The 27,943-nt window shown below is 35.8% G+C and overlaps 1 protein-coding gene across 1 annotated transcript in view; it reads right to left on the minus strand.

Moving 5' to 3' along the window:
• Window positions 1-15,295: 15,295 nt before the first annotated feature.
• The window catches only part of LOC150081651 (long-chain-fatty-acid--CoA ligase 1-like), a 254,279-nt gene continuing 241,631 nt past the window's right edge, over window positions 15,296-27,943 (minus strand). Inside the window, exon 20 of the mRNA XM_090380577.1 lies at window positions 15,296-16,788. Coding sequence (XP_090236703.1) covers window positions 16,651-16,788 — 138 coding nt within the window. The 3' untranslated portion in view covers window positions 15,296-16,650. The remainder of the gene's footprint in view (window positions 16,789-27,943) is intronic.

The raw sequence follows: 27,943 nt of genomic DNA on the forward strand, positions 1-27,943 counted from the left end.
CGGCTTGCTGGCACAGGGTTCTTTTGAATTGCTCCAAACCCTCTTTGGACATTCAGTACATGACTGTTGAGGTTGGCCATGGTTCTTTGCGCAGTTGTGGCCTACCTCCCCGTGGTGTAGACGGACACTGGGCTTTCCAGGTGATCGCCTGCCTGGTGAAAAAACGGCCAGAAACAACACAACAACACACACACACACTGCACAAACATAACATCACACACATTTCTGGCCTGTTACAGTGCTCTGTAACCATCACAGTGTACAAAGACGGAGTTGAACTTTCGTTCAGGTGCCGTCCTACATAAGATACTGTGCTTCATGTGGAGGATGTGCATTTTGCTGCCTCTAATGATAGCTTAATATTTATTTATTTTCTTATTTTATGTTAAACTTTTAAGCCATTATTTAACTATAAATCAGTGGTAGTAGTGGGTTGATATGCTAAATAAGCAGCGCCTGTGCTGCCATCTATTCTTTTCTTTTATATAAGCTGGCTAAGCTTACATTATGTCAGTGGTGTGGCTCTGCTCTAGAGTGCTGTCTGTTCTATAAATTATTTCTCGCTGCATATGGACCACCGCCGTGCAAATCCTCTGCATTTGTGGATCGATCGGAGGAGGAATGGGTGGTTTGGTTCTTCGATCTTTTCGCCTTTGCGACGATTTTTATAGCGATTGAAATGCAGCGATTCCATGACCATTGGCCTCGTGGTCCTCTGTCGATATGGGGCGTAATGGTCAGTCTATCATTTTGATATTTTGTTTTTCTCTTAGTAGTTCTTTTAACCCCTTTTTGGTGATATTTCACGTTTTTCGGAACTGGTACCTTCGAGGGGGGGGGCGTGTACCGCTAAATTATATTATAATTGGCATTATTTTAAATTTTATATCTGTTTTATTAATTGGATTTAAAGTGCTAAATTATATAGGGGACTATCGGCTACTGTTTATGTCTTATTACCTTTACTTCCCCCTCCCTGTTGGTTTATTTTATTTTATGTTATTTTTATGTTGATTTTCGCTCTACAGTTTTTGCCATACTACTGGCTTATGTTTTATTTTATTTTGTTTTATTTTGAATTATTGGATATATACAAATTTGTATATATATATATATATATATCCAAAGTAAGTAAAATGCATCAATAAATTTAATCAATAAACTAAATTTAATAAATAAACTATCCTAGATCCGATTAATGCCATCTCTATAAGATTAAACATTACATCCATCTGTATATTATTTAATATAGTCTAAGTATAATATATGTTAAAGATGTTAGTAATAGTGGTAGAGGCTAATGGTGTAATTTACACAAAAATTGCAGGTTATAGTGCAAACCGAGAAAAACCAGTACGACGTAACGGCCCAAGAAACAAAACTTATGCACGCGCCAACAGTATCCTGGAAAAAAAAATATATATGCAATTCAAAAGTAAGGTAAACCTTACATAGGCCGACCGGGCTAGCCGAGTGGGTAAAGTACCTGCTCGGCAACACAAAGGTCGCGGGTTCGATTCCCGCCTCGGGCTTGGATCAAAGTACTGCAAAAACCTTGGGAGGTGCAATATGGCCACTGAAGCCGATGCGCCAACAACTACCAAATCAAAAAAAAAAAAAAAAAAACCTTACATATAAAAATTATATTAAAATTGAAATTATATTAATTATAGGTAAATAGATACACTGAAAGGGACTTTTTTTCGAGGGCTAACCCTGTCAATGTAAGGCAATGATTAGGCCACATCTTGAGTACTGTATACAGGTCTGGAGGCCTCATTTCAGGAAGGATGTGGAGCTGCTGGAACGGGTACAGAGAAGGGCAACAAGATTAGTGAATGGAACAAAGGGGTGCTCTTACGAAGAAAGGCTTAAGTTTTGCAAATTACAGCGTCTGGAGACTAGGCACCGGAGAGGTGATCTGATAGAGGTGTATAAGGCTTTGAATGGTTTGAGCATGCTCAATGCCAATGGGATTCTTCATCTTGCTCAGAATAATCAGCTCAGGGGGCATAAATTCAAATTGAGGAAGGACGGATGTCGGATAGATGTGCGGAAATTTGCCTTTGGCCAGCGGGTGGTTGGTTGGTGGAACCGACTTCCATCACTTGTTGTTGAAGTTGATAGCCTAAACAAATTTAAAGCTCAACTGGACAGGTATTTCGAACGAACGGAGGGGTGAAATGGGAGTAGTGTGTGTGTGTTTTTTTTTTTTTTTTTTTGGCTGATGCTGAATAAGCTTGTTTTCTTGCATCATATGCCTCTACTAATGCTAATGCTAATGTATCAACCATAATTAACGAGTTATCCGTTTCTGTTGTCATCGTCCAGCATAACCGTATCCAAATGATATTTAGGTAGTATAAGATAGCAATTCCAAAAGAAAGTAAGGTAGTATATGATAGCAATTCCAAATGATGGTAAAGTAGTATGTTAGCTAAAATTTAATATAATTAGGTTGCAAATCACCAAAGTAAATCACAATTTAGTTGTTAGCTGGCTTGATGACTATTAGCCCGACGGATAGCTAATTTACAAAATAATAATAATAGCTAGCGTTACAAAAGAGTAATACATAGCATTATGTAGAATTATATCCATCCACTGTTAAACATATACATATGTAGTATATTATATATCATATAGGTAACAATAGCATAAGCTAATAGAAGGCGAACGGAAGCAGGATAAAGTGTAGCTATAGTACCTCAATCCCCCTCGAATTGCTCTAATAGTTCATGAGGTATGAAAAGTAGGGTTATTACAGTAAAAAGTATAGAAAAAGGCGAAGCTTAATGTTACTTAGGATAAAACTGGGAGCATAACTTTCCGTCCCTTATAGTAAGGGATCCTGGTTATTAAATATAACAAGAAAAGTCAGTAGGTATAAGATAAATATATATATAAACTGCTTACCACATTAAATGAAATGTTAGAAAGACCGAATAATTCTGCACGTATAGTATATATGTGACACTAATACAGTGTGTATATATATATATAATATTAAAAAATATATATGTTATACGATAGTTATTATAATATAATTATAAACAAAGTTATTTTTATTATTATTTTTTAAATAAATATATAAACTTCAAAAAAATAATAAGTTTAAGTAACTTAAACCCAAATTACATGGGACCCCTGGAATGTTGTTGTGGCACCCCGGTTGAAAACCACTGGGATAGAGGGTATCAAAGTTTGGGAACCTCTGGTCGAAATGTAAGGATATTCCTTGCCTAGATACAGATTGTTGTTTCGTGTAGCTTCCGTGCTCTATGAACGTTAAAACTAATTTAGTCCGACTAAATTAGTCGGTATACAGTACTGTAAGCTGGTGAAGGACAGAAAAATAATGTAATTGTTTGATCGCGATTTTCGGTTACTAAGCTACTGGATTGCAAGATAAACTTTTACAGAGAATGAAGTTATTGGATTGATCATACCAAGCTACTGAACTGCTGGGTAAACTTTTATTTAAAATTTAAATATTGCGGAAAAATAGTGTGTTTACGAAAAAAAAAAAAGTTTCGTATAATATTCTTCAAGGAGCGGGATCCTACAAATGTTGAAATGCATGTTAAAAAAAAAAAAAAACTTCAATCGTACTTCAAATAACAAAACATTTTGAACAATAGTGCGAACCATAGTTCAAGTCCTGTGACTATGCAGTTTTTATATTCTACCATGTGAACTCCTGACTGTGTGGTTATCCCGGAGCATAAACAGAACATTTATTTCATATTATTTACTAATTTACAGCATGGTACTGAGTAATTAAAATAATTTATAATTATATACCAGTTTCATTTGATTTAAAAAGAGGCGGTAATTGCGCAAATGTGTAATCTTGTCACAAACAGTCACTGACTGCTATGCCGTGATTGCTCTTGTTTTTTTTGCTAGAGATCTTATTTCTAACAAAGCGGCTATGGTCACTGTTCTTACGCAGAAGAACACTTGTAATATGTGGGAAAGGCTGGAGTTTGAAAGGAATAACATTTTATGGTGTTTTATCACAACGTGGTAAAATTTCATACACGTTGTTAATCAGATTTTACCAAAATCTCAACAACGTTGTTGTTGTTGGTATTGAGCTTAACGACAAAAGGGCTACTGAGGACAAATTGGCCTCAATTTACAATGTGGCATTGGACGCATGCAAATTATCAAGTGATACAGGAGGATATAAACTAGCTTGCAATTAAGTCACAAAGGATGTTAGGCAGATTACAAAGTCTCTGGCAGTTAGATATGAGTGGTTTATGATCTGCTAAGTTGCTAACAAGGTGAATATGTACTTTGCACCTACGTAATCCGCAATCTTTTCATTCTTTAGGAACTATGTGGATATGTTGGAATGGGTATAGAGAAAGACAACGAGATTATTGAGGAGGAACAAAACGGTGCACTTACCGAAAAGGTTTCAGTTCTGAAAATTACAACGTCTAGAAACTAGGCACATGCAAGATCTCATTGAGATATTTCAGGCTTCGAATGGATTGATTAAGCTAAATACTGATGGCATTCTTTTACTTGCTCAGACAACACACACATATGAGGGGGCATAAATTTAAATTGAGGAAGGATTGTTGCAGGTGCTATGTGCGGAAATTTGCTTTCAGTCACCGGATAGTTTATTGTTGGAGCTAACTTATATCTGGTGCTGTGAAGTGGATAAACTGAATAGTCAAGGAATAACTAGGTAAACTGTCAGACAGGATGGATAAGTGAATGGGGAGTTATTTTATTATAATTTATTTTATTTTTGGCTGGTGTTGTATAAGCTTGTTTACATGTATCATTATTAGTGCCAATACTAATATTAATCGGTTTCTTTGGAGATATTGCAGGGTTTACTTATTCTCGAGTTTTCATTTAGAATTTATGGACATGATCAATGATGGAAATAGTATATTGAAATTGGATATAGTGCACTTATTGTTATTCATAAGAAAATAACTTCCAAAGTTGTTTTCTTATGAACGCTTGTAAAGATTTCAACGCTGTCAGTGAAAGAGAGAAAAAAATGAAAAACTAACTGTAACTTCATTTTTAATGTATTATATTTTCATTGAAATAATTTAAAATCAGTTATAATCATTGCTAGAATTGGGCTGAATACTATTCCTCATTATTTATTTTATTATTATTTTTTTTTTCCAATTAGCCTAAAGAAGCGATTTTCAATTCACGGCACACTGAGCAAGGTGCTAAAATTGTTAAGACACACCATCAGTTTTTTAAGGAGAGATTTTATCATAAATAAAAAAAAAAAAAAAAAAACGCGTATTAAGTTGTGTTTAAAAGTTCAATAGATAAAATTCTAATCATTGTGTTATTTTTTAAAATAATATTGATCTGGATTTCAAAAGATTTATTTTTAAAATTTACGTTCATATTTGTTATTATTCCAATTATTGAAATAAGATATCATTGAAAAAGATGCTATATATAAAAAAAATGATTAAAATATCAGTGGGAAACCTGTGCGAGGTCGGATGGTTGATAAGCATACCCTCAAGTGCTCCTCCAATGTTTGAAACGGTGACCTGTTCTTGCTCTTCATCGTGTTCATAGCAGAAAAGCCAGCCTCACACAGATACGATATAGTTTATAGAGAAAGGAAGGAGTGCTTCAATCGCCTTCTTTGTGATAATGGAGTACTCCTGTCGGACAGACAACCAGAATGAGGGCAAATCTGTTGAGTGCTTTAGTTTCAGTCCTCTACCGTTTCTTATTTCCATCAGCTCATCTTCTTCTGCAACAATTAATTCTGCTGATTCAAACGCACTTAAACACAAACGGATCTCTTACCTAGCAGCTAATAAATAGGAAGATACACTAAGTGACGGGAAATTCTTTACAATTTTTTATTCAGTAGTAACAAAATTTGTTGAATTAAATCGACAAGATTTTTGTCCAGTCTGCAACTTTTTGTCAGCTCAAACATTTAAACTTTGTTCTCTTCTTTTATTCTGGCTCCCCATAATGTTAATTTTTCCTAATATGTAGGTTGGTGCAAAAGCATCATTTTAACGTAGCCATCTACCATAGTAGTTAAATTAATATTTAAGGGCCTTTGCCCTTAAATATTTTATATGTCAATTTTTCCTTAAAAGAGTTAATTTTGTCAGTACAAGTAAGAATATTTTCATTCTTTCCCTGCATACTCTTGTTAAAATCGCCAATGAATTTCCTACCACTATAAGTTACATACAGCACCATCACTCATGCATTTTGCGGAGTTCATAAAAAGAAGATTCACTTTGTCTGTGATTAGTTATTATAAAATTTCTCCGATAAGGGCGGGGTGCACTGGGATTTTACCTTATGCAACTTACGCTAAATTACAGGATCTTGTTGGGGCACCATTTCCAAAACTGGGGTCCGTAGACCATTTCCAGGGGGTCAGCGAAACGGACCTCCTGGAACTGGTCAAATTATTCGTTCTGTATATAGCAAATTGATGATAAATAAAGTGGTTATTATTATATGTTTATGTAAAAATAAGAATAAAGTCGAGTTGTTTTAAACTTAAAACTTTGAATCTTCTTTTCAGAAAACTCAGTATTGATACACACAGCGGAGATGGGAGAAATCCCAGGTGCCGTCTGACACGAACATACCTTATTGATACACACACACACAGAGAAACATATACATTGTATATAGATATACAGAGTTCCGCAAACGTTTTTTGAAGGGGGTTCGTGAAGTTTTTTGATCACGGACCCAAAGAAGGGTCCGTGACCCTTTTTTGAGAGGGTCTGTAGATCTCAGTAGTTTTGGAACCACTGTTCTGGGGAATCAGTAATAGACACATAAACATGGCTCCGAAAATGCTGTTTTGCTAAGCTACTGATTCTTCAATAGAAAAAAATAAAAATAATAAAATTAACAATAATAATAAATTTTCTGTTTATACTCCGGGACGACTATATGGTCAGAGCGGTTTATAATATTTACTTTTCTTTCCGTATTCTCTTTCAAATAACGAATGCATACAGGCGACAAAGAAAAAATCCCACTTTCTGCTTCCCTCTGTTCTCCATGGCAGCTTATTCGTCATGATATAACTGCTATTCATTTGGAGAGGCCTGTTGACGATTTCCGTTGACGACTGGAAGGATTTCTAAAGTCGTATTCGATCCAGTCTATAGTTAGCCGCTTTCAAGTGGCTGTGTGTACAAGTGTGTTCAACCTGTGAACACACATCCGTATCTGCACAAGTTCCGAATGTCGTTAAATAATAATTTTACATTAAACATGTAAAATTTTATGATGGATCCTTAATATAATCAAACCGGGAAAGCTGGTTTGGCGCGCGGGTGCATAAGTACACGTGCCTTGAGTGACGGGGGTTCAAGCCCGTGACTACTGAATACGGTGCTGTTTCTTGTATTCTGTCTATATTGTTAACTCCTCTGACCGTTTGGTCGTCCCGGAGTATAAACAGAAAACTTATTTATTTTTATTTTACCATGGTTGCAGATCTCTGTTGTTTGCCATTTTACCCAAAACACTAAGAAATTAAACAAATTAAATTCATAATTATATTGCGTATAATTTGCTTTTTGTAAGTAAACAAAATGTAAAACTAACCATTCTAAAAAATGAAAACCTTTGCATTGGCGGGAGAAGGGTGCCATCAGTCAATGTGACCTAGAGGCACTGACACTGTATGTAATATTATTATTAGCTATATGGTGCAAGGAAGCCTGAGGCTTATGCTGCACCAGCCAAAAATTTCCCTAGTTACCCTGAGGGATTGAGAGAGTCAAAAGTAGAAGGGAATCACCAAGAAAGAGAAGAATGATGATATCCAGCTCAGGACCGTGGGTGTGCCAAGCATGTAATATTTGCATCACATATGCAAATATAAAATAAATAAATTTTCTTTTTATATTTTGGGAAGACCACATAGGGTTAGAGGAGTTTGCAACTAGGCCACAATACATTGATATACAAAAACGGATTATTGGATGCTTTATTATCAATATTTATGCAAACGTAAATTTTGAGATTCACAAGCGAAGGAACAGTTGCTAAATGAAATAAATAATTTTATTATAATGTTATTTCTTTATTATAATATAATCACTTAACTTTTGTTTTTCGAGCAATGCAAATTAACTTATTTTAATGAGAATGTGAAGCCTTTGTCTAAAAATGTATGTTCTTTAATTAACTTCGGAATTTATTATATGAACTGTAGCCTATTAGGACACAGGCCTATATAAAATTATTTTAAAAGTACATCCGAAGTTTTCAAGCATTATTAATTCATTGCAATTTTAAAATAAATTGTAGATACTCGAGTATAAGTGGAGAACTGAGTTTTCAAAATCAAAAAGCACGGGGGAGTTGCCTTATATATACGGGCTCAGTTTTCTACGCAAAGAAAAAAATTACGTAAATAACTTAATCAATTTTTAATGTTACCGGAAAAAAATCCATCTTTTCTCAGTTTTTTATAAAGTGGGTACGATGCATAGCTTATTGCATATCTAGTCACTATTAAATTTTTGATGCTCGATGTTTTGTAGATCAAATCCAGGTGACAATCTTGTATTTTTCAACTTTTATAGCGTCTACATTTGTTGTTGGGTAGTAGTCTGAAATTTATGTCATATGAAGCTAGCTTTAAATTGAAAATAGTTTTGTACACTTCACCCATTTGCTTTATCGAACTATACAAAATTGGACAGCGCTGGCTATACCCTCAAAGTAGATTTTCTGATATCGACTTAATCATTATACATTTGACTTCTCGATGCTCAAAACTAGGGGTAAACTTATTCTGAAAGTCGACTTGTACACGAGAATCTACGATAATTCTAAAAAATAAGAATTAAGAAAGTAATTTAAATAGAAATTCTACAAATATTTGGGAAATTTTATTAAAATATAAAATCAATGCCTAACTTCCCAACTTGTTTTAGCCCTCGCGGGTACCATAGTGGGTATAATCATAATCACCCTCCTTTCCAAACCGACTATAAAAGGCTTAAGTTCGAAATCTGTTCATGATACGAAGAATTTTTAGGGACTTCTTGAAAATGTGGCTAAGTTAGGTCTCAGGAGAAGGTTGCATGGTTTTTCTCTCTCGAAAATTTGGGTTTTTTCTCTAAGCCAACTGGCAAACACACAAAATTACACACCCAATTACATATATACAGTATATGTTGAAGCCTCATAGTTTTGACGTTTAATACATACGTAACTTAACGTAAAAACTTGTTCACTTTTGCTGCCTATCATGACATTGAGCAATGATGCAATCTGATTTATTTTTTGTAATTTTCTAATTTTTCTCCATTTGGCCCCTTCTTCCAGTTTCCGAAACCTCGTGCCGACCACTCGCCAATGTGCAGCCCCAGGGAGCTCTCAAATTAACAATCTGAGACAGGGTCTCAAGTACTGTAACTGTTTATCCCTCCTTTTTTACACCCAAAAATTAATTCTGTTCAGGCGCAGCTCTAGGGTTTTTTGGCGCCCCCTAGACAAAAATGTATTTAGCACCCTTGAGATACTTTTATTAAATATTATTCTAATAAAAATTTTTGAATTTCGGCGCCCTATGCCCTGCTTACCTTGTTCCAATGGCCCTGACTCTGTTCATAGCTAATTTTGAACTATTAACTTAGCAGCCCTCTCTTCTCAGCTAAGATTAATCATATTTTTCAGCAATTTAAGGAAAGTATAATAGCATCAAGAAGACCACCTACCCAAAAGAGTTTGAACGTTTAATAAGAAAGAATATTGTATAATTTTTCTAGATTATTCTAAACTGCACTCATGCATTTCTAACCAGAGGAACCAAAAATGCTCGGAGTAATTTTTTTGTTAAAAAACAGCATAGTTTTTAATATACGCGTAAAATTTTTTTTATGGCGTCACCTGATATCTGAAAAAAAAAAAAAAAAAAAAAAAAAAAAAAAATAGCAACATTGGTAAACTTTTATTCCATGGTACCACAATGGTTATAATCGCCACCATCCCACACCAAATGGCAAAATTCGAATCCTGTAAATAACTCGAGGAACGTTAATGGGCTTTTTTCAATCCGTGGCTGAATAAGTCGGTTTCAGGTGAACAGCAAGGTTTTCCCCCCTCCGAAACTCTGGGTTTTCGTCCAGCAGAATAGGCAACGATGAATTAATTGAACTTATATTTATCACATAATGTAATTTTCACTTAAAGTCTCCTCAAGTTTCCAACCACTGCAATTTGCAGAAGCAAAATCTTCAGCGGTAAGAGTATCGCTCTGTGTTCTTAACTAATCTGGTTGTTCTTCTCTGCATGCCTTCTAAGAGATGCATATCTTTTTTAACATGTGGCTTCTAGACTGTATGCAGTACTCAAGATGTGGGCTAACACATCTTGGGTACTGCATACAGCTCTTTACCCCTGCAGGCTAAGTTCCCATGTATCATTGACAGAATCCCCATGAGGCACTCTTGCACAGCATGTCTGCAGATTTTCAGAGAAATCCATGTTGGACCATACAATTACCTGTCTTCTGTACTGCACTTTGAGAGTGGTAGCACCAAATTGCCATGTTATTCTAGAATTATTACTATTAATATTTATCAATGTTAAACTTCAATTGCCACTTCTCATCCCATATGTCTAATTTACCTTGGTCTTGCTTCAGTACTATGCCTGTCCTTGGCCACTCTGCCAACCTTTCTATCATCTGCAAGCTTAAACTAATGCCTTCATCAATATCGTTAATAAATACAATAAACAGTAAGGGAATCCATCACTGAACTCTGAGAGACTTCACTAACAACATTAGAAGAGTCTCTCAGCCTCTCTTCTGCTGTTCAATGATCCCTTTATCCATAGCTGTTTAAGGACAAGAGCATCAAAGGCCAAGATGCATCTTTTCTCCATAGCAGCAACTTTCCCTTAATGCCACACTGCTCCAATTTGCACAGCAGTCTGTCTTAAAAGCCTTACTAAAATATATTATGCCAAAATTATTTGTATCCAGTTCCTTTGTTAATGCATCATATCAGCTAATTAGATTGGTCAGACAGGAATCATTCCTTAAACACCTTGATGTGATTTCCTAATAATTCCATTCCTGTTAAGATGATCCTGCAATAACCTTCTTTAACTACTATTTTTCCTGGAACAGATAGCAAACTTATAGTTGTCATCAATTTCCTCCATGATATAATTTAGACAATTATAAGAAATACAACCAAAAACTCAGATATATAATAACCAAAACAAAGGCTTTTAGTTGGTTTAATCATCTATTTTTTCTAGAACATTCGGGAGATTTCTAGAGTATTTGTGACCTCTAACAACATTCGAGAATGTTCTAAAATAGTTATGAGCAGAAGGTTGGTTGGGATGTTTCTGGAAGGTTTAGAACTTTTGACAGAGTACCCTAGAAACTTCTCTATCAATATATACACTGATCAACCAAAACTTTGACCAGCGAGTCATGCAAATCGAAGCAACTGCTGGTGAGCAACGGCCCATGCATAGGTTGGGACACTAAAAAAAAAAAAAAAACAACCCAATACTGAGCTCCATTAATCAGTGTTATTCAGATAGGAAAGACAACAAACTTAAGTTTGACAAAGGCAAAATTGTAATGGCCAGATGACTGGGTCAGAGCATATCTGAAACGGCATGGCTGGTGGTGTATGCTCACGGCCAGCCGTGGTTAGTACCTACTGAAAGTGGTCCAAAGAGGGGCAAACCCACGAGCACAAGTGAGGTGTTGGACCACTGCTCACTGCTGCTTGAGGTGAGCAAAGGCTCTCCCAGATGGTATGTGGCAACAGGCCAGTAACTGGAATGTTGATGACAGGAGCAATGTTTCACAACAACAGTACATCGAACGCTGCTCAAAATTGGGCTGCACAGCTGAAGGCTGCTCATGCTAACCATGGTTCAATGGCAACCACACCTACAATGGGTATGCAAGCATCCAAACTGGTCCTTAGTTGGAAGGTCACCTGGTCTGATGAATCAGGTTTCCTGTTGCACCATGTTGACAGCCGGTTACATGTGCATCATTTATCTGGGGAAGTGATGGTTCCTGGATGCACAGTAGGGCAAAAACAAGCCAGTAGCATGCTTTTTGGGCAAGGTTTTGCTGGGATTCCCTGGGTCCACTGACAGCATTGCCAGAGGGGAATGTACACCATTCCCCTCTGGCAATGCTGTCTTTCAGCAGGATAATGTGCCATGCCTCACCACCCAGGTTGTTCAAGATTGGTTCGCAGAACACTAAGATTTCCAGGTATTGCACAGACATCAATTCCATCAAGCATCTGTGGTGTGTTTGTTGGAACAGCTACTCCGATCTGCGGTCTCAACCATGGACTTTACAGGAGTTAATCTGGTTGTGTTGGTCCCAGATACCCCAAGACATTTAGAAATCTTGTAGTATCCATGAATTGTTTTGGCTGGACAGAGGGCCAACATCATATTAGGTAGGTAGTCATGTTTTGGCTCATCAATGTATATACGAGTTACGTTCCGCACCAAGTAAGCATTTTTGTATTTCAAAAAAGTGATTATCGAAGAAGTGTTTGTGTTGTGTGCATAAGTGTAAATTAGAAATAAAAATATACAATTTCTTGTGTTCTTATGTGAGTGTACCTGAACCGTACATGAAATGTCACATTATTGCCAAAATATGACTGATAGCTTTTGCCATATTTGCAGAGAAGTGGTATTAAAATTGCAGTGGAAGAGACTGTCAACTTGTGAGAAAATCCTATGAACTCTATTTTGGATAGAAGGTTGGAGATCAAGATAAAGTATGGGCTCCCAAGATTTCTGGTAGTTCATATTCAAGGACATTTAACAGGCTGGCTTAGAGGTAGTCAAACAGATGCTTTTGGCTGGTGATATGACCTCAGGACCACATAAAAGATTGGTACTTTTGCATGACCATTATTTCTGGGAAATCCAAGCATAGAGAAGAGTCAACACATCTGCTCCAATGTCGGTTCTTCACAATGATACAATGCCAGCAGAAACTTGTGGACTTTCCTCTGATTCAGTATTGGAAAGGAGTCTCCACAAGATGCAGAACCCAGAACATGTACATAACCCAACTTTTCAACTCTTGATACTGTCAAGCCTTATCTTTCCTGATGAAAGACCATGCTGAGCAACATGAAATTGATTTTAAAAGTAGAGATGATTGTTTATTAGAAAAACTTTCTAGGATAAACACTCCTGGAGTTGACTTATACCCAGTAATTGCCAGTACATAGTTCTGAGTGAAGTTGGTAACTACAGACCAGTCAGTCTGACTTCGGTGGTAGGGAAAATCTCAGAGGCAAAATGCAATCCAAGGATTTTTAGAGATATGCAATACTGAAGGACACACAGCATGGTTTTTTTAGGGGAAAAATCATATTTAATTAACTTAGTAGGCTATTTTGACACCCATAAGTTGGATGTAGGAAACAATTTCAACAGTTTATTTGAATTTTAGCAAAGTATTTGATTCTGTCCCTCATGAGAGGTTATTGTATAAAATTAACATGGTAGGATTACTGGAAAGATTCTAAGATGGATTACTGGCTAGCTGCAGGGCAGAAGGTTGTGGTGAATGGATATTCAAGATTGGTGAAAATCAGGATTGTGGGTCCCTAAGGATTGGTTCTTGGACAGTTTTATGATTAATGGGATAGAAGTCTTAACGGAAGTTTGCATACAACAGATTGGGAGTCAATGATCAGTGGCAAGCAGCATTCCTTTGGGATGACCTGAACAGACTTCAAAAATGGTCACAAAAGTGAAAGCTATATTTTACTGCAGCAAAATGCAAGGCCTTAAACTAGGGGAACAGCATCCCCAAAATGAACTATAAACTTGTAGTGGGGTTGAATTAAAAACAGTAGAGGAAGAAATGGATCTGGGAGTTATTACAATACAGGCAGATATGAAGTTTCCTGAGTAGTGTAAGCAGGTAGCCTGGAAATTCCATTAATTTTGTATTTTTGGCCAATACAGCAAAAGCCTGCAAATTCCTTGCACTATATGGCAGATACTATTACTATCACAAAATCTGCTTATCCAAGTTGACAAGCCAATTTTTCAGTTTGTGGTTTGAGTTGAGGGTTACTAAGAATAGTGTCTTTCAATGTAAACTAACTCAAAAAGGCCTTATTCAGATGAATTATCACACCTACACAACTTTTTTTTTTCCCCTCAAAAGCACCACTAATGCTTTCATAATTTTTTCAAATGGTTGACACAGCTGAGTTCAGTGACCATTTTGAAAATGGGCACATTGCTTGTTCCATTCTTTGTCACAAATAAGTTTCACTTTCTTGCTGATTGTCAATTTTCTTTTCTCCCCTGCCATTTCAAGGTAAAAAAAAAAAAATGAATTAATTCAACACAACAAAAACTACAGAAGCAATTTTTTTTTTTTTTTTTTAAATTACAAGTTTTAAAAGTTTTCACACACATTTGAATGTTTCATACCAACGTAGAAAAATTTCATTGGTTGGTTTGCCAGAATTTCTCCCTAGGACTTTTGAGAATCCATAACAAAGGAAGAGATACAGAAGAGTTGGGGGGGGGGAGATCTATGGATGACCATTAGTCCCTGTAATGGTCATGAGCAGTAGGCCTTCTATATCACCCTCCTCATCATGCAGTCTTTGAGGATTTCTGCTATGCCACTGGAACAAGGACCATGTTCCAGTGGCATAGTTCCTGTATTAGCATACAAGATTCTGAGAATTGTTGAAAGGGTTGTAAATTGCAATAGGCACAGAAGGGGGGGGAGATAATGGGGATAATATCATAAATAGGCAAAGCAATAAAAGACCTTAGTCCCCTGTATAGCAGGTCAACCACTGCTCATTGTAATGGCTTAAAATGATTTGATAACTATACCTGTGAAGCTCAAACTACTGATTGCTTTAACTGAGAGGTGTTGCTCATAATATACATCATTTCCAATCAATTCCTCTATTTGTTCATAATAGCTGAAATCTCATTATAACCATGATTATGAGTTCAACTGTATGTATCTAAGGCAATATCTCTGAGCAGCCTTAGACTCAATTTTCGAAAAATCAAGTATGACCACTAACACAACTATAACAAAATTCACAATGGATGCTTAAGGTTCCCAATTATCTTTGTCACAACATATGGAGATGGGGATTAACTGAATTCAATGTACTGAATTAAATGTTAAGCATCCATTGTGAATTTCTGCTATGTCACTGGAACATATCAACACCATAATTTGTGTGAAATGGTTCTAAGGGAATAACAAAGCAACACATTAGTGGCAAAAACGGAATTTAATGTAAAAATTCAACCCTGACACCAATATTAAAAATCAGAAGTACAACAAGATCTTAGTCTTAAATAACACAAATTGCTCTGGCTTATATACAAAAGCTACACCGGAGACAATACAGTTTATCTACATTGAATTCAGTTAATTAAGCTTTAATCAACTGCCTCTTAAATATGAAATTTTGTGTAATCCAACTGCAGTTAATTCTCCCAAGACCTGCCATTGTAATAACAGTATGCCTAATGTCAGTTCACATAATTGTCATGTTTATAAACCCACAAGGCTAGTAAACACAAACTTAAATTTCATTTTAGATTTCATTTGTTATATATATTAGTAAACAGCTGCTTTCATTGTTATGCAGTTAGAAAACAAGATACTGAAACAATGGCCATATTAGAGAGGGAAACCCCATATTATATATATAAAAAACAACAATATGGATTAATTCAGATGGTACTGGTTAATAACACATATTACAATGAATTTTAGATATTCCAATTAAATATGGTAACAAACTTTTAATAAGTTTGAGTTTCACACATTTAATTCCAATGTTGCAATACAAAATAGAAAAACATTGCAAACTCACAATTAAATTATTTGAGGATAAAGGTAGCTTTCTATTGACAAGCCAAATTACAATATCAACTGAGTGTGTCATACAAAAACATTTACAAAATTTAATGTGCAATCCAATTCAAGCAGAGCAGACAGGCAGGTATTAGTGAAAATTTAGTGGGGGGGGGCTGTAAGCAATGATGAGTTATGAGAATTTGAAAATATATTAATTTCACTTTTTACACAATGAAAATTTTTTTACACAAAATATTCACAACATTTATATTAATTCAATCATCAAGAGTTCACTATTTGAATTAATTTCTCAACACATATCAATGAAGTACATTTTCGATTAAGTTTTGTAGAGTAGTCAAATTTGTACAAGATGTTAGTTTACATTATTAACAAAAGATAATATAATACACCCAATTCAAATTTTAGAAGTTGACATATGCCTCATTGTATACAACTTTAATACAAATATTGCACAATGCTAAACAAGTAGCTCTGTACCTATGGAATGTAAACAGTGCTAAAATTAAATCACTCTGTCAGATCTAATAATAGCACCTGTATCTCAAAACTTTAAGTCCACGATGGGCACAGAAACAAATCCAGGTATCGAGATGCAAATGGCAAGTATAAAATGGAAATAAAACTATGCACTTCTTTTGATGTAGTCAGTTTCTTTACAAGCAACACTTCTCCCTTAACTTGAAATTCACTTACTGCTGTACACACATTAATCACACATTTTAACAAGATAGAATGATTCACGCTAGGAGATGATACATGGATTCAATTTGAGACATGAAAAATTTGCGGCAGTCTGGTCTCTTAGTTTTTAGAGTAGGTGTCAGAAGACCATTATCTATTGTGAGAAGCTCAGGATGGATAAATATGTCTTTTACCTAAAATTGCAAAAAATAAGTTTAGTATTTAATAATTTAAAGAAAAGAGGGCACAGATTTTATCAAACAAAAACAGAAACTCAATATTTGTTAGAATGAAGTCAATGAAATTTTGCCATTCCTAATAGCATGATATGATATTCTCTTCAATCTGCATCACTGATTTTTTTTTTTTTTTAAATGAAGTATAACCATAAAAAAAAAAAAAATCATGTTTGTGGTTGACTACAAGATGTATAATGCATCCATTCATCCTTGATTTTCCTAGGGTGCTTTGGTTTCTCTCATTCTATATCACTGTTCATGGAAATGAAGTAGTCAGAGAAATTATTTTTGAATAACTGCTACTAAAAATTTGTTCAATACACTCAATAATGAAGAATACAATGGAGTTCATCCATTTTCAACGTCTTGCCTTTTATCCACCACCACCCGAAAAGAGAGGAAAAAAAAAAAAAAGAGTACACCACTTGCCTGCTTTTTTTTTTTTTTTTGCTTGCTATACGGTTAAGGGACAAAACTGATATTTCTATGCAAGCTGAAGTGTATAGGAAAACAAATAATAAAGTAGCTCAAAGAATACAGTAAGCTGTATATACTGGTAGAGGTTCCATGAAAAGTTTTCTAGTTAAAAATCAATCACTATCATGCACAACAATAATAGAAGAGATTTCTTCTCTTGCTAGCCAGGAATGCTACAAAGGCAGCAGAATATCATCTGTGATTTGGGACTTAAATATAATCCATTCATATAGGTTTTAATTTAAGGTCAAGATTTTAATTTTTAAAAAAATAATAATAATAAATAAAAAATGCTGATATTCTAATGGTCCAATTTTCATGAAATCTGGGACAACCCTAAGATATCAAAATAGAAAAATTTCATAAAAACCTGTAAATTGGACACAAGCTGTTATATATGCAGATGGACAGATTGTAAAGGCAACACAATGCATTACTGTTGTGAATATACCTAAAATCCAAGTTATCTCAGATATAAATCATACAGACACTTCAACTTAACACACAGTATATCCCTTGAAAGCAAGGGTTAATTCTAAGTCAAAAGACAAGTGACAAACTCAAAACAAGTGACTAAGTCAAAAGACAAGTGACAAACTCAAAACAAGTGACTAAGTCAAAAGACAAGTGACGAGAATTGATTCTTAAAAAGGTATGAACACCTTTTAAGTGGTTAATAAAGTAGATTGGCAGGTAGAGGTAACAGAATGGGACAGGCAAAGGACCCAGATTGCTTCAAAAGAAATGACAGTACGTTGTTGTATAGCAAGCATATCATTCACTAAATAGCAGGAAGGGTAGAACATAAAATCAACCAGTGAAAACACATATGGAAGATATGACTATTCAATGCCAACCCAGGTAGACCACTAGCAAGGACACAGCACCAAAAGTTCAATTTGATAAAAAAAAAAAAAGAGGATATTAAAGAGTAGACAGAACATGCATAAGTACAGAGAATATATATTCTCTGTACCTTTTCCAGCCCAGAGGACCTTTACCTGGAAAACATTATTTTAAGCTGAAATCAGCTAGATTTCAGTCTCCACATATTAAAATCTTGTTTTCCAGAGGTTGCCAATGTCATTTAAGTCATTCTTAATGATACTCTTCCCCCCCCCCCATTAGCATTCCAATACATGTTGAAGGATAGTACATAAAAGTTGAAGGCTGTTTTGATTAAAGCCACCAAGAACTATCTGAATACTGGATTTAGACAGGTTCTCAACTAGCTTCTTTTTTTTTTTTTCATTTTATTTTATTTGCTGAAATTTCAATTTCATGTTAAAGTTGGACTAAGTACAGTCAGTCCTCGTATAGCATGATAGTTGTGTTCCTAGAAATCCTCGTGCAATGCAAAATCGTGCAATATAAACAACAGGCCCTATGGGAAAAATAGGGTTAGGTGCCAAGCACCCAAGATTGAACACACATTTGTAACCGAAATATTACCAAACAATAAATAATCGTAATAAAATACTTATTTTATTACAATTTATTATTATACATAATAAAATACTTAAGTATTACTTAAAATACTTAAGTATTTTATTACATAATAAAATATTGGCTAATGCTTTTGATTCTATTGTAAGCAAACTTTTTTGTTTGGTTTTCTATCCAAACAGATGACAGCCATTCCATTTCTTCCAATTCTTTGTGTCTTAATCTAATGGATTTTAATTACACTTTGAGTTGTTCCTGCTATGAAAGTTGTTTATTTTCTCTGCATTCTTTGTAATTCTCTGCGTTGCCTCATTTAGGTCTGTAGCACGTGCAATATCACATGGTCTTTCATTTTGCTCAAAGCGTTTCACAATTTCATATTTTTTCTCTATTGACAGAAGCAGACTGGCCATAAGCCTTACTGGGGAAACTCCAGTGGGCTGGAGGCCGGTGTGATTTTGGCCATAAATCATAGTATGAGGCCACTATAAATTTTCCTGGGTAAGAATTTGACCCAGTCCGCCTTTGTTTATCGATATTGCTTTTGTTTTTCTCTGTGAATCTGCAGTGTCTTCACCAGGACGCTTCCTTTTCACACCTTTTAAGTATTTTATTAATTTCTAGGGAATAAAGCACAACTACAAAACGAGGAGGCACGCTTGATACACATAAACAAAGCTGCGCGCATGTAGCAACTGAATGAACAACACCGTAAAGGCAAAGATACACTATTAACACCTTACATTTTACTAAAGCACATTTCTAGGGGGGTTACTACCATAAAACAATAAAAACAATTTCCAGTTGCATTTCTGTGAGTGGAATCTGTTATAAACTGGTAGTAAACTATCTAATTGCATTTGCGATTATACCGATAGCTGGACTTGTGTTGGTTTTTACGTTATGGTGAAATGTGTTTCCCCTTCACTGATATAAAAAACAAATACATTTTCAGAATCTTCTCTTCATTCCTATCGTGTTGCGTTCAGTTGAGGTGATTCCACGTTTGACTGCCATTTCTTGTAAACACAAAGGCGAATCGTGCATAAGCGAATTCGGTTCGTGTTATATAAGATATCGTTCCCCTATTTATAAATCGTGTATGATGAATTCATGTAGTGTAAACACATGTTATATGAGGACTGACTGTATTACCATTTAGATTTTAGTTTATAAATTTAAATTTTACCTAATCAATTGTTCTCTTCTCAATGGGTAAATTGTTCTGTCCTCAATTGTCTAAAAATTATCATAACTACTTTTTTTTTAAAAACTGATTTGAAGAATAAAAAAAAAAAAAAAAATCAAAGCTAACTACATGTACTGAAGAGCAAACATTGCATAAAAATGTTATTTACACCCACCCCCAGATAAAACAAAGTTGACATTCATCATTTATTTCAGGAGTGCAACAATAACTTTTTTGGATTGGACCAAGGATGGAAACAACTTTTCCTATTTAAAAAAATAAATAATAAAAACCCTAAAATAGTTCAATTTTAACATTAATTCAAAAATTTCAGCTCAAATATGAAAAAAACTGGCCAAATAACTTAAAATATGGATTCAATTTCCTCTATAATGGATTCAATTTCCTGGTAAATATTTCTTTTCATTTTGTCTATGGTGTAAGGCTTATTCAAGTTCACTTTCCCCTTTACAGAAAAAACTATACAAATATGGTTGGAGATCTGGATGACTGTGCTATATAACTTTGCCAATTGTCCTTACCTCAAAAAAAAGTTTAATTTCTGCTAAACTGAAATATGTTGGGAATGCTTTATCCTATTAGAAATAACCTAACTCTAACTCAATATCCCTTAACTGAACAGGTTTATCTAACCTCAGGTACACTGACACAAATTCATGTTATTTTATGCATTAATAGAGGAGTTATTAACATAATTCTGAGTTCTGCAGTGAGAGATTACTCTACATATAAATCTCAGAAAAACAACAAAAAACTGCCACAGAGATGAAAACCAAGGAGAATAACAGCATACAATGCCATTATATGCATCAAACATCCCACATTCCTATTACTGAAGGCTCTTATATTGACTCACCAATGGGTACTTCTATGTGATTTGTAAATAGGGTGATTATGTGGACTGACCATGATAGGATATTAACAGAAAGCTGTACTATCCTAAAGTGTCTGTGCTCACCACGTTGCAGGTCTAAACAAAAATAATTCAAAGTAAATAAAACAAATTAAAAAAAAGAAATTTATTAAATTAAAAACTAACTATATGAATCTGATCAAGTAGCAATTAAATTAAATTTTACAACACATGCAGAAACTGCTGATAACTATAACAAGTTATACCTGAGGGTTAACATCTCGATAAGCATAATGCCCACTACTATTGCCTAAATCCACACGTGTGCACACATGCAAAATAAGAGCAGGACCTGATACTCACATATTAAGCTAAACTAAATAAAGACAGGGAAGGAGGCCTAAATGAATGCTATACTGAAAAACAACAGTTCATAAGTTATTGTATTCATTGAATATAGCGTTATTGTATACAACTATATGCAGTGTCACAATTTACTTGAAGTTATGTAGTTAAGACATAAGAATGGGAAACCTAAAATTGCAGAATTTACCTCATGACTGTTATATTTTTAATGAATTAAAAGGAAATTAACTATTAAAAATGGCATATTAAATTGAAATCTCATTGAGGGAAGTGCACACTAAACTCAACACTTGTGTAAAATGCTTAAAATCTAACCACAAGGAGGTGCATTATAGCCAAAGTAGCTTATGCACCACGAAACCCCCCACAACAACAACATACCACAAGCTCAAACAGGGGCTTCCGTGGTAATCATTGGTTGGTTTGTTACTGCATGTAGTGCAGAAGAGGGATTTATATGGAATACTCATTCCCATGATGGAACTATTTTTATATAGGAACTTATGTTCCTCAAATTCCATATTGGTGAAAGGTAGTAGGGAGTTTAGGGTTAAGAATAGAATACTGTGTATTTTGTTCAAACTACTACTCTATTGCGAGAGATTCAATGATAGTTAATTTATAATTGGAAGTGAGTTTAGCAAGAATTATTCAATTTTGGGTTGGTGGCTTGAAGAATTAGCCATGGCAACAGGGTTCTGTGGCTTGACACCATGTTAATAGGCTATTGCTTAGTGGTAATATGCTCTGGCATTGGACGTATTTGAGGTGCCATATTTGACTATACTACTCCTGATGTAATACTCATCACATCCGTTATGGCAATGAATGAAATATACAAAAAAAAAAATAGAATATTTCTCAATTAAACTCCACATCAACTTTAAAGAGTGCCTTACTTTTTATGTCATTCCAAAATTTGCACACATTGTTAACGTTTGAAAGTGTTGTTGGAACAACAACACTTTCAAACGTTATCTCCACATAATTAGTAATACCTGCTTCTTAATAATTAAATTAGAATGCAAAAGAAATATCGCAGGAAAGTTTTTTGAACAAATTCAAATAATTAAAGCCATAATTCAACTTTAGAATGGGACAACTTTGTATGTTACAATTAAAGTTATATAGATGCAGCACATCACACTATTTCAAACAAATGAAATGCCCTTACCAATAGAAAGGACACACAAACACACACTTCAATTTTGCTATAAGGAGTAAACACTATCCTTTTGGAGATTGCATGACTGAATTACAAGTCAAAACTAAATGATCATTCTGACAAGAATTGGATAATACACATCACAAATAAAAATAAATAACAATATCTAACATTCCACTGCAACAATTCAAATAGTTAAAGAATTTACAGTAGACTGATACTGTTATATAGGAGAATAGGCACCTGCAAGGTGATGTGATTGAGGTGTATAAGGCCTTGAATGGGTTGAGCAAGCTGAATACTGATGGGATTCCTCTTGCTCAGATTAAGAACATGAGGGTGGTTGATTAGTGGAACAGACTTCCATCTTTTGTTGTGAAAGTTGATAGCCTAAATAAATTTAAAGTTGAGCTAGGCAGGCATTTGGAATGAATGGAGGTGAAATGGGGAGTTTTTTTTTTTTTGCTGATGCTGCATAAGCTTGCATTTTTGCATTGTATGCCTCTACTAATGCTAATGTCAAGATTGATGTTTTAAGTTTGAAACCAAAACAATATTATGTACTGTGTTTTTTCTGCCTCCCGCCATCAAAAATAAAAACAAATTCTGTTTATTTTCAGGGATGAACACAGTGTTTGATGAGTTTACTAGACAGAGAACACATTACCACAATAAGCAATCACATGAGCTCGAACCATGGTCAACTTGTGTATTACTTTATGGCCTGTGTTGACCACTCTGCTACATCTTTGACTACATTAGGGAGAGTTGTTCCATCCAACTGTTTTGAAACTGCTCTGAGAAATTTAGGGACATGTTGCAGCCTTTAATAGATATTGTAAAAGTGCAAATTTTCTGCATGATGGCTTTGTGATCATTTTTTACATTTACCTTTGATGGAATACTCATTATCATATGAAACAATTTTTAAAATTGTTGCTTTACACAATGTAAAGAATACTTAAATTGCAATATAAATGCTCAAGGCATAATATATTATGAATTAAAAATACACTATAAAATATCAGTGTAAGTACATCATAGCAAACTAATAACGAAAAACTACATAAGTAGGTGTAAAGGCATCGATTACACTATTGACTACCTTCACAAAAAAGTTACCATGTATTGGCACTACCTCAAATAAGTAATACTTCACTAATAGAGAAGACTACTGTTACTTATTCTCAATGGGTGGCACCACCACCACCCAGGCAGCACCATTTCAAGGCTTGTTGGCCTATCCTCTGGGTGGGCAGATATCCCAGTATTGCAATCATGCCAACCCAGTTGAAGTTATTTCCAGGATATGAGAGATGCCAAAAGGTGTGCAAGATAATACTTAAATAACATATGCCTTGAGCATTTATATTTTATCTGTTATCCAAACTGGACATTATCTAATGCCAGGGAAGAGAGCCTAAAAAACTTCAAGGGTTGTGTTAGGGTAGTTAAATATACAAGAACAGTAAGTCTTAATTGTTTATATAGTAATGTTAGAAGTGTCGTCAATAAAATGAGCAAATTCGAACTGCTGGTTAAAACAAGTAACGCGGACATAATAGGGCTTACGGAGACATGGTGCCACCCGGAAATTGGGGTGGACGAGTTTTCTTATCAGAAGTAGCCTGAGTGCGATGATAGCTTTCCTGGATTCAGACATTTCACATGCTAGTATAGAATCTGTATGGTGTGAGATAGTTGGAAACGAAGATATAAATGTGAGTAGGAGTAATCTACAGGCCAGGTGATTGTGAAGATTAGGATGAAAGCCTCTACATGCAAATGGAATGGGCAAGTAAGCGTCATGTCTTAATTATGGGTGATTTCAATTTGCCTCTAATTGACTGGAGGAAATGGGAGGGAAACTAGACATGGGGAACAATTTTTAAATCAACTAGATGACTGTTATTTGAATCAACATATCAGGGAAAGTACTAGAGAAAAGAATATCCTAGACCTCATCATCCCCATGAATCAGATGACATAACAGGGCTGACAGTAGAGGAACCAGTAGCAGGAAATGATCACTGAGTTCTACGGTGGATGATGAGAGGTAGCAATAGTAAAAGGCAAAGGAATGGGTTAAAGGAAATTACGATGCCTTAAGGTACTACATGGCCTCTATTAACTGGGTAGATATCACACAGAGAATGAATACAATTGAACTAGTAGTAGTAGTAGTAGTAGTAGTAGTGGCACATGATGCAAGAAAGCAAGTGTAGGAGCTTATGCAGCATCAGCCAAAAAAAAAAATCATCACACCATTCCCTCCAAATGCCTGTCCAGTTCCTCCTTAAATTTATTTAACCTATCAACTTCCACAACGACAGATGGAAGTTTGTTCCAGCAATTAACCACCCACTGGCTAAAGGCAAATTTCCGCACATCTATTCTACATCTGTCCTTTCTTAATTTGAACTTATGTCCACGTAGGTTCGTAATCTGAACAAGTGGAAGGATCCCATCAGAATTCAGCGTGCTCAACCCATTCAAGGCCTTATAGACCTCAATCAGATCACCGCGCAGGTGCCTAGTCTCCAGCCACTGCAATTTGCAGAACTTAAGCCTCTCTTGGTAAGAGAATCCCTTCATTCCCCTCACCAATCGTGTTGCTCTTCTCTGTACACGCTCAAGCAAATCTACATCCTTCCTAAAATGAGGCCTCCAGACCTGTACGCAGTACTCAAGGCGTGGCCTGACCATTGCCTTATACAGAGGGACAATCACCTCCTTTTCCCTGCTAGCAAAATTCCTATATATCATTGACAAAACCCCATGACCTGCCCTAGCAGCCTGTCTGCATTGCTCAGAAAACTTCATATCTGACTGCACAATTACTCCCAGGTCTTTTTCATTTTCTACCACCTTAAGTGTAGTACCACACAGTTGGTACGTTTCTCTGGGGTTACTTCTACCCATATGCAGTACTTTGCATTTGTCAAGGTTGAACTTCAGTTGCCACTTCTTAGCCCATCTGCCCAAATTATCTAGATCCTGTTGCAGTAGCACACTGCCATTACTGTCATTAACAACCCTGCCAACCTTTGTGTCATCTGCAAACTTCGACATTAAGCCTGATATACCTTCATCAATATCATTGATAAATACACAAAACAACAGTGGACCCAACACCGAACCCTGTGGGACTCCACTAATAACATTAGTCCATGAAGAGCAGCACCCATTGATTACCACCCTCTGTCTTCTCCCACTTAACCACCCTTTTATCCATTGTAGCAACTTACCCTTAATACCATTCTGCTCCAATTTGTACAGTAGTCTTCCATGCGCAACAGTGTCAAAAGCTTTCCTGAAATCCAAGTATATGATATCAAAATTATTTTTCGCATCCAGTTCCTTTGTGACCACATCATAATAACCAATCAAATTTGTCAGACAAGACTTTCCCTTAACAAACCCATGCTGTGTTTGAATTATTGCTGCGGTCTTGTCTAGATGATCCTGCAATGCATCTTTAACCAGTGACTCCATTATTTTACCCGGAACAGAAGTTAAACTAACTGGTCTGTAATTACTCGTGTCACCCTTCGATCCACCTTTGTGAATTGGGGACACATTTGCACATCTCCAGTCCGTGGGAACCTCCCCTGAGTCCAAGGATGCTCTCATAATTATGGCTAAGGGTTTGCTTAGTTGCTTTGCCGCCTCCTTTAAAATAACTGGATAGATCCCATCCACCCCAGGTGCCTTTCTTATGTTTAACTTCAACAATTTCTCCTCCACTTTGCTCTCAGTTATTACAAAATCATTAAGCACACTGCTACAATTTGATAACCTTCTTCCATTTTCAAACTGTAATAATTCCTCACGTGTGAATGTAGATGCAAAATACTCATTCAGTTTGTTTGCTATCTGAGCAGGATCATCAACAGTCGAACCATCGATGTCAAGTGGACCAATCATATTCATCCCCTTCCTTTTAGAGTTTATATAAGTAAAGAAATCCTTGCTGTTTTTCTTAGCATCCTTTGCCAAAGATTTCTCGTAATCCGCCTTCGCCTGCCGAACCTCCTTTGTGACCTGATTACAGACTAGCTTATATCTGCCACAGGCTTCTGCATCACCTGATAATTTATATGCATCCCATGCATTTTTCTTCTCTGTCACGAGTCTCATTAGTTCATTTGATAACCATTTAGGCCTAAACCTTGAACGATATTTCTTAATCGGTATATAAAGTCCAGTAGCTTCCACGATTAATTCCTTGAATGCTTCCCACTTAGAATTTACTGTTGGTAACATCGTCAGTTGATCCCACTGTACAGAATTTAAAAACTGTCTGAGACCACTGTACTCCCCTTTACGGAAGCAAAAACCCTTTCCTTTACCCCTGACGATAGTTACCTCTTTGAGTAAATCCCACTTCAGCACACTGTGATCACTGCCACCTAGTGGTTCCTTTATCTGCAAATTCTTAATACACGAATGATCACTGCTGATAACCAGATCAAGAGTATTACTTTCTCTGGTTGCCTCTCGAACATGCTGCTGCAGAAAACAATCATCCAATAAATCCACAAAAGTCTGACTGGTGTGTGAGTGACCAACCCACAAGTTCCAGTCAATATCTGGGAAGTTAAAATCCCCCATTATAAGACATTCAGATTTACTGGCCCACTCTATTTCTCTGTACAATTGTTCATTGTACTCATTCAAGTCATTAGGCCTATAACACACTCCTACCCTTATTTTTCCTTTCGCAGTGCTTATCTCGCACCAAACTGACTCAACAGAGCTCTGTTCATCTATATTAACTGGGTGCACTTCCTTTGATTTTATGTTTTTCTTAATTAACAGCATAACACCCCCTCCCTTTCTGTCCTGTCTATCCTTTCTGTACACATTGTACTCCCCAAATTCCAGTTCTGCATTCCTTATATCTTTGTGACACCACGTCTCTGCTATCCCAACAATATCCGCCTTTGATGTCTTGACCAACACTTCAAATTCATCAAATTTATTTACTATACTTCTAGCATTGGTATACATGCAAGCATACATGCTCCTATGCCTATTCCTTGTTACCCTAACACATCCCATATACCCAACTATTCCATGATGACTGCCATCCGTCCCTGAAACCCCCAACACCCCTCGCTCCAGGTCGCTTCTTATTCTAATAGAAGTTGTGCAAGAATCACCTTCACCTCTGCCTGCGGTTACTGTTAAACTGTTAGTCTTTGTATCCCCCCAAACTAGCAGTTTTCCGACCCACCTAACACTGCCTCGATAGCATCAGCAAATATTCTTGCACCCTTTCTATTTAAGTGTATCCCATCCCTGTAGAAGCAATCTCTCCTGTTAACAAGTACAGTCCAGGCTGAAAAAAAATTCTACCCCTTGAGCCTTGCACAATCCTTCCAGGGCCGAATTGATCGACAAGGCTCTCATCATGTACTCCCTCCTATCGTGTCTGGGCAGAATTGCAGACACTTTCAAATTCAACCCTATTTCACGGCTTTTTTCAACAGTGACCTGTACTTGTTGAGTAATTCTGCCGGTCTCCTACTCTTAATATCATTAGTGCCAACGTGTACAACTATATCACCTTTTGTGCCCTTGAAAGATG

The sequence above is a fragment of the Mastigoproctus giganteus genome, chromosome 8 (assembly GCF_048544385.1).
Source record: "Mastigoproctus giganteus isolate SK-2022 chromosome 8, ASM4854438v1, whole genome shotgun sequence".
Classification (NCBI taxonomy): domain Eukaryota; kingdom Metazoa; phylum Arthropoda; class Arachnida; order Uropygi; family Thelyphonidae; genus Mastigoproctus; species Mastigoproctus giganteus.